At 38.8% G+C, this 15,628-nt stretch overlaps 1 protein-coding gene and 1 pseudogene across 8 annotated transcripts in view; one reads left to right on the top strand and one right to left on the bottom strand.

Annotated features, from left to right (window-relative positions):
- Positions 1-15,628, bottom strand: part of PTK2 (protein tyrosine kinase 2) — a 325,228-nt gene that overhangs the window by 235,991 nt on the left and 73,609 nt on the right. For 2 of the 8 annotated variants that reach the window (XM_023514951.1, XM_023514957.1), the window contains exon 1: positions 7,750-8,416. The exons of 5 other annotated variants lie outside the window; for them this stretch is intronic. In XM_023514951.1, the coding sequence (XP_023370719.1) occupies positions 7,750-7,849 (100 nt within the window). In that variant the 5' untranslated portion in view covers positions 7,850-8,416. Of the gene's footprint in view, positions 1-3,500; positions 3,522-7,749; positions 8,417-15,628 lie in introns of those variants that run through there. One more of the 8 variants, XM_023514952.1, reaches the window with a different exon arrangement.
- Positions 15,333-15,628, top strand: part of LOC100962887 — a 1,211-nt pseudogene continuing 915 nt past the window's right edge.

Genomic DNA, 15,628 nt, shown 5'->3' with positions numbered 1-15,628 from the left:
CTTGATCTTAGCCAAAAGGCCAAGAAGCAACAGTATTTTGTTTGTTTTTGCAGTTTTTGGCCAGGGCCAGGTTTGAACCCGCCACCTCCTATATATGGGACTGGTGCCCTATTCCTTGAGTCACAGGTGCCACCCCTGTTTTTTGTTTTTTTTAAATGCAGGTTAACATAAAAAACTTTGAGGGAAATACATCATACTGGCTCACTCACCATCTCCCTATTTAACAAGGTCATTGATTTTCCCTTTAAAAAAAAATATTACAGACTACACACGTCTTTCAATATAACATTTTTTGAACAATATAAACATGAGGCTTACTTATATTCATATCCCCCAAGTTCCAAATTTTAAACAAAAGTAAGTATGGCAAAGTCTCAAGTTACAATCCAAGTGGAATGTGCAAGACTAAATCTGTAGGGTCTCAAAATGACAGAGTTGGAAAAGCAGTGACACTTGTCTATCACCCTTGAAAGTGACTTCTATAGAAGTCTTTCTTGTATAAATACCCTAATACTTCTTAGAAAAATTGAGAATTTAAATATGGGGATTCAAACAAAGCTCCAGTTTGCAATATTTCCACCTAAAGAACCAATCATTGAAAGAACTTGATTGGCCAGGCACAGGGGCTCATGCCTGTAACCACAGCACTCTGGCAGGCCAGAGCAGGTAGACTGTTGGCCCTCGGGAATTCGAGACCAGCTTAAGCAAGAGTGAAACTCCATCTCTACTAAAAACAGAAAAACCAGTCAGCTATTCTCCCAGCTACCTGAGAGGCTGAGGCAGGAGAATCACTTGAACCCACAAGTTTGAGGTTACAGTGAGCTAGGCTGAGGCCACTATACTCTAGCCTGGGCAACAGAGTGAGACTTTGTCTCAAAAACAATCAAACAAACAAACAAACAAATTTAATCAAACCTTCCTGGCTCCACAGACCCATATAATGATTGGGCATCTCTGTAAGTTCTTTGTCTGAATTGTCCCACCCTCACCAAAACCATATGCTCATCCTCTCACCAATCAGAATGACTGCTTCAGCTTGGTGCCCACAGCACAGTGGTTACAGCACTGGCTATATGCACCGAGGCTGTCGATTCGAACCCAGCCTGGACCTTCTAATACAATGACAACTGCAACAAAAATTTAGCCAAGCGTTGTGGCAGGCACCTTTAGTCCCAGCTACTTGAGAGGCTAAGGCAAGAGAACTGCTTAAGCCCAAGAGTTTGAGGCTGCTGTGAGCTGTGATGCTACGGCACTACCGAGAGTAATATAAACATAGTGAGACTGTCTCAAAAAGAAAGACTGCTTCAAGCTCTTTCAGCCTTCCTTACCTGTCTTCAAATCTCAGTTCTCCTCCTCACTTCATAATTATAGGAAATTGCATTCTTTAAGTTGTCTGCATTTTTTCTGGCTGATTCAGATGTGTTACTTTATTGCACATTATGACATTCAGTGAACAACATGCTCATTTCTCATATACAACCATTAATCATATTTTCCAGTAATCAGGAAACAATGTTTTAAGCATTTTAAATCTCACATTGCAGATTTTGTTAATATACAATCTCTTCACTGGGTTTGATGTTTTCTGCTGATTTATATAATTTTCCCTTTGCAAAACAGAACAATGCCTGGTTTTCAGAAATAAAATGTTAAATAGGAGATGCATTTTTAGTCTGATTTTAATAGCTATTTATCAAAATAACAATTTGTTAAAAACACAAATCTTATGTGAATAGCTCAATGACTTTATCTATGAGCACATACACGTGGGCCTAAACCAAGATAAAAAACATTTCCACCAAGTCTTTATCTTCACATCGATTTCTAATTAATTCAACCCAGCAAATGGAACTGCTCCTCCTATAATTCTAAGTACAGATTAATGTTTTTCTTAAACTTTACATAATTAATCATATAAATGAAAACATAAAAAGAGAACACTTTTCAACTTGTTTTATGAGACTATCAACAGCTTGATATGAAAACCTGACAAAATCATAAGAAAAAAACTATAAACTGATATGCCTCATGAACATAGAAATAAAAAATCTAAACAAAAAATAGTAACTCATTGAACCTAGCTATATAAACAGTATAATACATCATGATCAACTGAGATTTACACCAGGAATACAAGCCTAGTTTAACATTCAAAATCTAACTCATCACTTTATAAAAAATAAAGGAGAAAAATTCACATGACGAATCAATAGATGCAGAAAATGAAAATGCAACATTCTCCCATGATAAAAAAAAGAAAAGAAAAGAAAACTGAGAATTAAATGAAAACTTTTTCACTTTGATAATGGGCATCTACAAAAACAAAAACAGACAAAACTAGAGCTAATATATGGAACATTACATAAGTCTTGGCTGAAGCAAAAACACAAATAAAAGATCAGAAAGAAAAACAAATTTTATTTGCAGATTACATGATTAGAGATTTCTTTTGATTTTTCTACTTAAATAAACCACAGAATAAGTGAATTTATAGTAAGATCATAAGATACAGTAACAAGATCTATTTCTATATCCCAGGATAAGAACTAGAAAATTAAACTTAAAAACCAAAAATATCATTTACAACATTATCAAAAACATTAAGCCCTCCACACTAAGGTCTACAGCACATTGCTAAGAGAAATCAAAGAAGATCTAAATAATGAATAGACACACATATTCTTGAATTGGAAATTTCAACGTTGTTCATAGGTCAATTCTCCTAAATTGATCCATAAATTCAACACAACTCCAATTAAAAATACAGGGAAAAAAACATAAACACAACCCTACGTATCCAACTTTTATTTTACCCTAAGAGGAAAAGCAAAAGCACAATGAAATTGGAATGGCCAAAGATCTGATATAAAAGCTTTTTTCTGACAGTTCAATGAGTCTAAAACCAGACTTGCCTACAAAATAATATGTATATTAATCACAGAATTTTAGCTCTGAAAGAGCCTTTAAAAATTACCAAAGCTATCAGATAGGGCACATGGTGAGTGAAGGACACACTTGTAACTTTAACTCAATCTGTACTAAAACATATTATGTAACCAAAACACTGTATCCCCTAATATTCCAAAGAAAAATAAAATCTCACCACAAAGAAATGATAATTATGTGAAGGTGACAGATCACTAATTTGCCTGATCTGATCATTCCACCAGGTATACATGTATCAAGACACCACATTTTACCCCAAAAATACATACAATTATTGTCAATTAAAAATAAAACTTAAAATATAAAATCAAACCTAACTCTATATAGAATTTATTCATTCCTTAAAGTAATAGCCGTGTGTGCCAACTACTGGTCAAGCAGAAAAAACCTGACATCACCCTTGACTATGTTAAGTTTATAGCCTAGCAAAAGACAGAAATAAAACAAGTAGAATATATAATGATGAATCGGGAAATGCTGTGCAAGACCAGAGCAAAGGCTACAGGAGGAACATGAGAGAGAACCTGGTACAGGCTAAGAGAAGGAGAGCTCACCTAAGCTGAGACCTGAAAGACAAGCTGGAGTTGGCTGGCCAGAACACTGCACAGAAGACAGTTTCAGCGAGAGACAACAGCAGGTGTACACGGCCTGAGAGGCAGAATCTGGGTGTCTGGCGCACTGGAAAACCAAAATAATTGCACTGTTAATGAGCAGGACGACAGTGGCCCAAAAGAAGAGATCAAATCAGGTTAGACTTTGTAGACCCTGTTAAGGATGTAAGGTTTCACCCACGTCTGAGAGGATACTATAAGGAGTTTTAAGCAGGAACATAAGATTTGTGCTTTTACAAATTTCTCTGGAAGATACGTGAAAGATGAGGGTGTGCAGGAACAGGAAGGAGACTACTCCCATAGGCCAGAAAGAGAAGCGGGTAACAGGACCAGAGTAGACATAACAGAGAGAGAGAAGCTGAGAAAATCAAAACATATTCTGGAGGTAGAATCATCAGGATAAAAATAATGGATCAATTGGGAAGCTGAGGCAGAAGGATTGCTTAAGGCCGGGAGTTCGAGGCCAGCCTGAGCAATATAGTGAGACCCTGTCTCTACAAAAAATAAAATAAATTAGCCAGGCAAAGTTGCGCATGCTGTAGTCCCAGCTACTTAGGAGGCTGAAGCAGGAGGATCAACTGAACCCAGGAATTCAAGGCTACAGTGAGCTATGATCACAACATAGCTGCCTGGACAAGAAAGAGAAAGAAAACAAAGAAAGAAAAGGGAGGGAACGAGGGAGCAAGGAGCGAGGGAGGGAGAAAGGGAGGAAGGGAAGGGAAGGGAAGGGAAGGAAAGGGAAGGGGGGGAAGGAAAGAAAGGAAAGAAAGAAAAACAAAGGGTTCATTACACATAAAAGGAGGTATCAAAGAGACATCCTGGACCTGCGAACAGCTGAGTGCGTATCAAAATGCATTAAAATAAGAAAGATTCAGGGGCAGGAATTAAGAGTCAAATTATCAGATACTTATAAAAAATACATGTGCAAACATAGATATCAAGCAGGAGGTGACCACTGAAGTTTGAGACACAGAAAAGAAGATGGGCTGTGCACAGAGCTATTTGCAAACACCGACGGATGGGTGGTATGTAACATTCTAATACATAACAAGCCTCACTTTGACCACAGGATCCAGAATTACACAAATATCATGAATAGTACATTCAATCCTAACTAATGAAAGAAACAGAAGAAATCAACAAACATACCCCATCTACCAAATCTGACACCTCTTTAATCCTTCCCAGAATTCCAAAAAGATGGAAGAAATAGAATCAAAGAACTCTACAAAAAGGGCTGTCTGCACTCAATGGCCTATGCAACCTGACATAGCACCATGAACATTTATATTTAACTCAGTACTGATTTAAAGCTCTCTTTAAGACTAGAAATCATGATACATGTGAACACATGTTACAACAAAGTCCTTTTAAAATACTTTAAGGCTCAGTGACTGTGGCTCAAGTGGCTAAGGCACCAGCCACCTAAGGTGGCAGGTTCGAATCCAGCCCAGGCCCACCAAACAACAATGACAGCTGCAACCAAAAAATAGCCAGGCATTGTGGCAGGTGCCGGTGGTCCCAGCTACTTGGGAGGCTGAGGCAAGAGACGTGCTTAAGCCCAGGAGTTGGAGGTTGCCGTGAGCTGTGATGCCAAGGCACTCTACCCAGGGGGACAGCTTGAGGCTCTGTCTCCAAAAAAAAAAAAACTTTAAAATATTAATATAATCTTCCTTGGATACAATCTAAGGTAGATACACTTCACAATGAATTCAATGGGATTTCAGAGTGTTTTAAGGATACTGTAAAGGTTTCAGTTCAAAGTATACAAATATAGGTCTACGCTATTATTTTTAGCTTATAGTAGTAATGTGTCATTAAACTGGGACACTGCTGTTTTTTGAGGTTAATGTAGCTGATAAAATCAAATGTGCAGTTTAGAGTATCTAACTACAAGTCTCGAGATTTGTGTATGCTTTGGATTCATTTGAGCTTTTTACTTTGCCTTCATCTTCAAGTTGCAACTTTTATACTTAGAAATAAACAATTCAGACAATTGTTATACATCAACATCTTTCTCCTTATCACATAAAGAAAAACAAGCATAAAAACAGGTCCCTGTCTTCCTGTCTGATACAAGAGTAAAAGGAGAAGGCAGAGAGGAAGTTTACTGAGAAGGCTGTGTACTGGCGGAGCACAGTGGGAGCAGTGTGCTCAGCCCAGAGAAAGGCACAGGACAGAGAAAGGCATATGACCCCCCCATGGGTCTGTGTTCCTAGATTCATTCAGGGAAGGAGATAGAGGGAAGGGTCAAACAGATTCTGACCCTTGATGCTGTCCCTACTTTTTTCATCTTTTATACTTGTGAGGTCTGCTCTCTTTCACCCAACCCACACTTGTATCATAATGTGTATTTCAGTTTAAAATAGCTCTACTCATTTGTTCTGACAGATGCAAACAAAATTGAAAGGTAAGTTGCTTCAATCAATTGTTTTGGGATGAGCAAAAACAGTACTATCTTTTTTCTTCTAAAGCCCACATTGTTGGTTTTTTTTTTTTTTTTTTTTTTTTTTTTGAGACAGAGCCTCAAGCTGTTGCCCTAGGTAGCGTGTCGTGGCATCACAGCTCACAGCAACCTCCAATTCCTGGGCTCAAGGGATTCTCCTGCCTCCACCTCTCAAGCAGCAGGGACTACAGGCGCCCGCCACAATGCCGGGCTATTTTTTGGTTGCAGCTGTCATTGTTGTTTGGCGGGCCTGGGTTGGATTCGAATCCACCAGCTCAGGTGCATGTGGCTGGCACCTCAGCCACTTGAGCCACAAGCACCAAACCCAAAGCCCACATTTCTAAAGTCACTTTGAATAAAAAGAAATCCAGTAACTGATAATTTGATATCCAACTGCTACTAGGTTTGTAGATCTTGAATTTAGCTTAGATCTCGTGAGGGCAATCAGAGAGCCTTATCGTTAATAACTAATGCTAAAAGAGAGCTATTGCACAATTTAAGTGACACTATGCAAGCGAACCCCAGCAAGTCTAGGAAAAGACCAAAACTTTCAGAAAGTATCGAACTCCTTGCCACTGAGTACTCATTATTGGCCATGCTCATTTATACACATACTATAATACAGTTTTGATGCAGAGAAACTGCAGTTTTAAAAAGTCCCTGTACCTAACGCTCTTTAAAATTCAAGATTTTGAATTTAACTCAGCAAAATTCTTACTCTGAATATCTGATTCTGTAATAGCCACAAGTGCTTTGTTCCATTATCATCTTACTAAAAACAGTTCTAGTATGTTTTATAAATGTTCTAAAGCCTAGAGAAGAATTAATAAATGTCCATAACAGCTAGATAAACATAAATAAATTCAACAGTGAAACTGTAGTTTGGGGCTTGCACTTCACTACCCTGTTGGTACTGAAATTTTTACCCTAAAAAATTAAGTTGAATTATACCACCATGTATAAAACTGCACATTTTCTACCTAACATGGTTCCTTTTAAAAGTTCTTCCTAAGTATATTAACATGATATTGAAGTATGTTTAAAATAACATTTTAATCAGATTTTTCATTAAGAACTTTATCTCATAAGTTAAATATTCACTACTATTTAAGCAAAATAACTAAATTAATTTGGTTTTAGTTATGCACAAATTATATGGCATTAACTTCTGAATATGCTTTCTAAATACTGTCTTTGGGGTTGCAAGGAAAATGCTGCATTTTATATTGATAGTCTTACATGAATGAAAACTGTAAGAACATTAAAGTACAAAATTGTTTATTCACAGTATATCTGATCCTTAGTGATAAGGCCACCTTAGAACAATATCGAGTTTCAAATTAAATATATAATCTTTACAGTAAGTAAAAGAAACTAATTTGTAAAATAAAAAAGAAATCTATTTCCTACAGCCCTATTTAAGCTGTACTTCCCTCTCACAGAATATAGGTCTCTTAACTAAAAGAAAAAATACAGCTTCTAAGCAACATGAGACAGAGCATTAACAATATAATTTAACTCATTTAAAATGCATTTCTATAAAAATATTTTCACTATTTGAAAAACTATCTAATTGGTTTTATGCAAACGCATACCACACCAAGTTTCTCCTCTAATTTAAATTTAACTGTAAATGTATTTGTAAATCTTTTGAAATACTGAAAAAACTTCCTTATCTACTTTTTTAGTGCAAAAGCATGAATTTATATGAAATATAAACGGAACAAATCTTTAAGTCATTTATACCTTTAGCCCAACACACTGGAAATGGACCACAGCCGCTTTTCTCCATACAGACAGCACCTGCTGGTTTCAGGGCCTCCTGGCCTGCCAGTTCCAACAACATACACCCAATCCTATCAAGATCCAGCCAGCAGTCTGCACGCAAAGTCTCAGTTCATTGTTCCCATAGTATTTGCTTTGATCCACAGCAAGACTAAGTTTCCCCGTGCGCTCCTTCTTTGAGAGCTTGTAGCAAAATCTGGGAGGTGTTCCTCCTGTAATATTTTCCAACAGCTTGAAGAATGCCTCTCAGTTACAAAATCTTCTCTGCTTCCGCAATCTGAAACAGATCATCCTGGCCAGATTAAGCTATTGAACAGAATGAAACCAGCTAGTAATTGGACCCCCCCCCATGGGTCTGTGTTTCTAGATTCATTTAGGGAAGGAGAGAGAGGGAAGAAAAGAAGGGAGTAGAGGGAGGAGAAAAAGAAGGCTCGTAGCCAGGATCTTATTAATATGCTAATCTAACCCTTCTGTTCAATTCATCCAACAGACTTCTGTTTACAAAACTGGCAGTAGGAATCTAAAATTGAGTAAGCTGCAAATCAAGGCTGACCCAGATCGTGTCTGTAGTCGGCTCCTCAAACCATTTTTGTTTTTAAAGTCATGCCTTTGTCATTTTATCAACCTAATTTTAACCTTTGGGTTAAAATAACTACCTTCATGAAATAAGAATGATTTTGAAAAAAAAATCCTGATCAACATTAAAAACAAGTTGGTAAATAATTATGTCTACTGGAACCCAAATATTTTTGCAGTGAAATATTTTTCCTGATTGATACTTTCATATTAAGTTTTATAAATTTATTAAGCAATCTAGAAAACATGAAAAACAATTATTTGAGTTAGCAGAATTCTTTAAAATTAGCTGAGGGAAAATTGAGGATCCAAGATGCATGATTTCTTTTCTTAGCTTCAAAGTAGAAATTGAGAAATAAACTGACACTAGAGCAGAACAGAAAAAATACCCTGACAATCTGTACTAGCAACTTTTTAAAAATATAAGGTGACTGGGTTTTTCTGTTCAAACAGTGAGATAGTCAAGGTTATCTAAACTATTTAGCTAGTTGAACACATTCCCCATTAGCAGTAAGATAGTAACTAGGCTTCTGGTGCCTTTGTTTGTTGAACATAACGCTAGATACACAATGAAGTTCTATACAATTCTAGATTTCCTAATATCTAGGTAATTTTGTTAGTACCTATGGTACAATTCTGTAATCCAAAATCAAACACATAATTGTGAAAGCAACTCAGGTTTTATTTACAAATTCGTTAACTACTGAAAACAAGAGCTGAGGACAACAAGGAACCTATTTGTGTCCAGTGATGCCCCAGAACATTGGTTTCATTTCTAACATGCTACTCTGGGTGATAGTTTACTATCCAAGTTTACTTTCAGGATCCTAACAGCAGCCAGAGTTCAAGTGGCCTCTTCTATGTTCCAGTGAAAACACATCATTAACCAGTGTGAACTCTGACCCCAGGCAATACTAGGAAGAAAGAGGCTCCAGAAAAACAAAAGCAAACAAACTAAAGAATAGAAGAAACAGGGAAACTAATCAATCAGAATATATGAAAAATATCCCCAGCTTCTCCCATCACCAAGGAGAGACCACAACCAGAAAGGACCACTGCCACAATTAGAAGGATAAAAACACATCCACAAACATATGCATATATTATCTGAGTTATTCCAGAAGCATGGTTTAGAGTTTAATCTAAACCATTAACAGACTACGAATAAATGAAGCAAATTGTGACTCCATCGAGGACAGTGGTTCTCAACCTTCCTAATGCCATGGCCCTTTAATACAGTTCCTGTGGGTTGCGGACCCACAGGTTGAGAACCACTGATCCAGGAGTTATGACTCTCAAAAGTAAAAAAATAATACCTACTATTTACCAGTGACTAGTAAAACTAGTCACCCGCTATATTCTATACACTAAATACTAATGACATCTGATTTTCACATCTAAGCAAACAGTACTATCACTCCTCTTCTAAAGATAAGAACCTCAGACTAAAGGGCAGAGTCCTGTGACTAAGAAGAGGCACAGTATCCAATGTACTCAGCCCTACTATGGAACTAACTATAGCCCAAGAATATGGGGAAAAGGGAGAGGGAGGGGGGAGGATAGGTGGAGGGAGAGTAATTGGTGGGATCATGTCTATGGTTCATCTTATAAGGGTACATGTTAATCTTTCTAAATGCAGAATATAAATGTCTTAACACAGTAACTAAGAAAATGACATGAAGGCTATGTTAACCAGTTTGATGAAAATATTTCAAATTGTATATAAAACCAGCACACTGTATCCCATGACTGCATTAATGTACACAGCTATGATTTTTTTTTTCCATCAGAACTCTAACATGCTATTAACTGATGCACAGCTATGATTTAATAAAAAAAAAATTAAAAAGAAGAGGCACAGGAGTCACCAAGCCCACATGTTCATCTATGATGCCAGGGTCCTCACACCACAATACCTGCTGAACAGAAAGGAGAGTGCTGCAAGCGAGGGATGGTGACTGGAGTTCACATAGTTGCAGTGACAGAGGACAAAGTTGGGAAAGTGACTGTAGAGAATGAAGAAGGACAAGCCTAGTTTTTGACTTTAAAGTAACTAGTGGATGAGTTACTAGTAATGTGCGAGGGAGGAGAAAAAGAAGGCTAGTAGCCAGGACCTTATTAACACACTAACCTAACTCTTCTGTTCTGTATCTGTACTAGCAAACTTTTTTTAGAGACAGAGTTTCACTTTGTCGCCCTCAGTAGACTGCTGTGACATCACAGCTCACAGCAACCTCCAGCTCTTAGGCTTAAGCGATTCTCTTGCCTCCGCCTCCCAAGTAGCTGGGACTACAGGTGCCCGCCACAACACCAGCTATTTTTTGGTTGCAGTTGTCATTGTTCTTTAGCAGGCCCAGGCTAGGCTCAAACCCTTCAGCCTTGGTGTATGTGGCCAGTGCTCTACTCACTAAGCTATGGGCGCTGAGCCCTGGTACCTTTTTTGCTGAACAACTATAACTAGTTATATATAAAATAATTGCATTTAATCCATAACATAATCTCAGTCATGTAGCTACTCACATGTCTCCACAGCAGAGGAAAATACAGTTCAAGAAGTCAGGCAACTTGTCCAAGGTCAAAGAGCTGAAAAATGGTGTTAAGTACCAGCTAGTCTGGTGATATAATTACTCATTTTCTTACTGTTAAATATTAAAGACAAATTATGTTTTTAAATTCCTAAACCCATCACCATCATGACAAGAACAGAAATAGCCTAAATTTAAAGGCAACGTAAGAGAAAAAAAGTAAGCAGTCCTCTATGTTCTCTTATTTATAAAATTCTATATACACTAATACATGTATAAAAGCTACCATTCATTAAAAACTTCTGTGATATTTGAATCATACTCTTTTAATACCAGCATAGTTAAAAACAACTCTGGTAAATCCTACTTAACAAACTTTTAATTGAAGTTTACAAGGAAGATATTACTACATGTTCATTGAGACCTAAAACCTTAAGTCACCCATGCATTCTCTCTCTTGCTTCAACGCAATCCGTCAGCCGAACCCATTATCTTCACCTTCACCTTACAGCCAAAATCTGTACTGCTCATTCCATCTCCTGCCTCGCCCTGGCTCAGGCTGTTTAAACTGTAGGCACAGGCCTCCTACCTGATCTACCCCAGCTCTTGCCACCCTGCACTGACCTTCTCAAAACATCAACCGTATCATCTCAACTCCTCATGCCCCAAATTCAACTATGTATAATATTTACAGTGGTCTGTAAGGTCCTCCTGTGTGAAACAGCTCCCCTCTGCCAATGACATTGGTCTCAGACTCATCTCTTCACATTCCCCAAGCTTCTCAGCTGCAACTATGCTGCCCTTCTTGAACTTCTCTGCCCACCTCAGGGAGTCTGCACAGCCTGCCCTGGAGTGGGGTGCTCTTCCCCCAGTTATCCACATGACTTGCTACCTTTCCCCTGTCAAGTCTTTGCTCAAATGTCACCTGGTCTATCCTGACCACAGCATCTAAAATGGCACAGCCCACCCACTTTGTTCATTCCCCACAGCACTTACACCTCATGGTTTATTTTTCCATTAAGTTTGTTCTCTGGCTGCCTCCACTACAATGCAAGCTCTCGAACAGGAAGGAATTCCTTATTCTATACATACTATCCAGGGCCTTCCTGAAATAGGCCATGGGTAGGCCATACTCCATCCAGCCTCCTATCACCTCTAGGTAGTAAGAGGATGGCAGAGGGAATTTCTTTTTTCTCTGAGGCCATAGCCACAGAGAAGTTATACAGATGTTGTAGACATTGGAGACCATATGGCCTGCCTCCATCCTGGGTACTGCTTCACCTCCAGATCTCAGCACAGTACAGAGGCTTAATAAATATTTATTGAATGAATGTATTTCCTAAACATTATAAAAACCTTGCTTTTTCAAGAAAATAAGAATGGCAAAGAAAAACCAACATAAGTGTAGAAATACAGAGTCCCTCCTCCCACCCCACATCATAAATAAATCACACAATTATATTACTCTGATATGCCAATGCTGCTATATAAAGGTTTCCAAGTAAAAGTCTGGAAACAGGCACCATTTGGCCAATGAAGGATGAAAAAAATAATAGGAAAGACAAAAGAGACAAAGGTTAAGGAAGGGAAAAAACACAGAAAAATAAATACAGAACAAGCAAGCTACTCTCATCCCCTTGCAACTCCCTAATTCACCAAATCTTGGGTCAGCAACCCTGCCCCAGTACAAATTCAGGTAAGAGTTGTCATGGTACCTGCTAGACATATAGCTGGTAGTGAGATATGCATTGAAATCACCAATAAATAAAAACAAAACAAACCAATCAACATTGAAACATATCAAAGTGAAATTCCAGATTTAGAAACTGCTGGGACATTAAGCGCCATAAAACACTTTTTAGGGCTCCTGAAATCTCTAAGATATTGCATTAGTTTTCCAAATGCCATGTCAGAGTCATGATGATTACAGCATAAGCATCTCACTGAAATTTTCAACCTAGTCATGTTATAAAACAGAGGGTTCTGCTTATATTGACCATAATAACACAAATATCAAAAGGCAATCATGTAGTTATTATATGGTAATATTGCCCAAAAGATATACTACTTTTCAATTACTGAACGTGCATACACACACAGCCAATTTGTTTCATCATCTCATCACCATGAGTTTTTTTTAACCTGTAAGTACAATTAATCCAGTTTGATGACTCACTTTATTTAGCAAATAGCAATAATATCAAACAACTATGCCTTTCCAAATAAGGTTAACTTTCCAAACTAACTGAAGCAGAGAAAACCACTGACAAGGCTGCAAAAGGGTCTGGGTTGTCAGAAACCCAGCTTTCCAGAGAACACACAGTGAAGTACCAAGGACTGATGGTGTCAGAAGGACCCCTTGTGGTAAGTGTCAATCTCTTCTACAACTTGTATTTCTCAGCCATACAATGTAAAAAATCAAAAATACACATTTTATCTCTCATTGTACCCTGAAAAAGCAAACAATTTCTACAATTCGACTCAATACTGCTTTTAAGAAATAACAGCAGCATCCAGTATGGATCCAACTCTTATTACAGGCACATTCCAAGCAACAGATATAAATAAGATTGCTCATTCTCTGATTTCCTTTCTGAACACAGCTGAATAGTGGTTGGCTCCCCACCCCCAATTTCCTTATTCTATGCTTTGGGGAGTTATTTATTTATTTATTTGAGACAGAGTCTCACTATGTCACCCTCAGTATAGTGCCGTGGTGTCACAGCTCACAACAACCTCAAACTCCTGGACTTAAGCAATTCTCTTGCCTCAGCCTCCCAAGTAGCTGGGACTACAGGCACCTGCCACATCGCCCAGCTATTTTTTGGTTGTAGTTGTCATCGTTGTTTGGTAGGCCTGGGCCGGGTTCATTTTTTGTTTTTGTTTTTTTTTAAGAGACAAGAGTCTCACTTTGTCACCCTTAGTAGAGTGCCGGGGCATCACAGCTCATAGCAACCTCCAGCTCTAGGGCTTAGGTGATTCTCTTGCCTCAGCCTCCCAAGCAGCTGGGACTATAGGTGCTCGCCACAACACCCAGCTATTTTTTTGTTGTAGTTTGGCTGGTGCCGGGTTTGAACCCACCACCCTTGGTACATGGGGCCGGCACCCTACTCACTGAGCCACAGGCACCCCCCCCTGGGCTGGGTTCGAACCCACCAGCTCCATGTATATGGCTGGCACCCTAGGCGCTAAGCTACAGGCATTGAGCTGCTTTTGATTTTCCTGTGCTGCTATCAACAAATATTATTCAAGCTTACCAAGAAATTTTTAAAAAAACAGAAAGTATTGGCGGGAATATGAAGAAGCTAAAACCTTTGTACATGACTGATAGGAACATAAAATGGTACAATTGCTACAGAAAACAGCATAGAAATTCCTCAAACAAGAAATACTGAAACTACCATATGATTCAGCAACCCCACTTTGGGGCACATATCCAAAACACTTCCAAGCAGGGTTTTGAATAGATACTTGCACACCCATGTTCACAGCAGCACTATTCACAACAGCCAACCCAGGTATCCATCACAGATGAACAGATAAACAAAATGCGGTATATACATACAAGCAGTCTCCAGGTTACCAACATCCAACTCACACACAACTCACACTTAAAAACAGAAGTCCCTAAGTTACAAATATCCGACTGACATACGACTAACACAAATGGAGGCTATCACAGGTAATATGTAAATGAACCTGTTCTGACTTAAACATACAAATTCAAAATTCAACTTAAGAACAAACCCACAGAATCTATCTCTCGTTTGTAATCCAGGGACTGCCTGTACAGTAAAATATTCTCCAACCTTAAAAGTGAAGGAAACTCTAGCACATGCTACATGGGTGAACCTTGAAGACATGATATTAAGTGAAATAAGCCAGTCAGAGAAGAGCAAATCTCATATGGCTCAACTTATACGAGGTATCTAAAGTAATCAAATTCATAAAAACAGAGGTAGAACAGGGGGGTGCCAGGGGCCAGAGAGAAAAGGAAAGGGAAGTAGCCATTTAATGGGCATAGAGCTTCAGACTGTCAAGATGAAAAAATTCTAGAGATTCTGTTTCACAAAAAATGATGTACTTGGGCGGCACCTATGGCTCAGTGAGTACGACACCAGCCCCCATATACCGGTGGGGTGGCAGGTTCGAACCTGCTCCAGCCAGCTAAAATAGCAGTGGCAACTGCAACAAAAATAAGCCGGACATTGTGGTGGGCACCTGTAGTCCCAGCTACTCAGGAGGCTGAGGCAAGATAATCACTTAAACCCAAGAGTTGGAGGTTGCTGTGAGCTGTGACGCCACAGCACTCTACCAAGGATGACAAAGTAAGACTCTGTCTCAAAAAAAAAAAAAAAAAAGATGTACTTTATATCACTGACCTGGACACTTAAAAATTGGTAAATTCTGAGACACTGTGCTTGCAGTAGTCGGTGCACCAAAATGTCCTGTGGTTCCAACACAGGTTTGACGGCTACATTACCATTTTTCACCCAAAGGTCGGCTCTACCAAGTAGAATATGCTTTAAAGCTATTAACTAAGGTGGCCTTACATCAGTAGCTGTCAGAGGGAAAGACTGTGCAGTAACTGTCACACAGAAGAAAGTACCTGGCTCGGCGCCTGTGGCTCAAGTGGCTAAGGCGCCAGCCACATACAACTAAGGTGGCGGGTTCGAATCCCCAGCCCGGGCCTGCCAAACAACAATGACGGCTGCAACCAAAAAATGGCCAGCGCTGTG

This window comes from Otolemur garnettii, unplaced genomic scaffold, assembly GCF_000181295.1.
Source record: "Otolemur garnettii isolate 467f Iridium unplaced genomic scaffold, OtoGar3 scaffold00062, whole genome shotgun sequence".
Taxonomy (NCBI): domain Eukaryota; kingdom Metazoa; phylum Chordata; class Mammalia; order Primates; family Galagidae; genus Otolemur; species Otolemur garnettii.
Note: the sequence above shows the minus strand (reverse complement) of the source record. Positions and strands in the feature narration are given on the sequence as shown.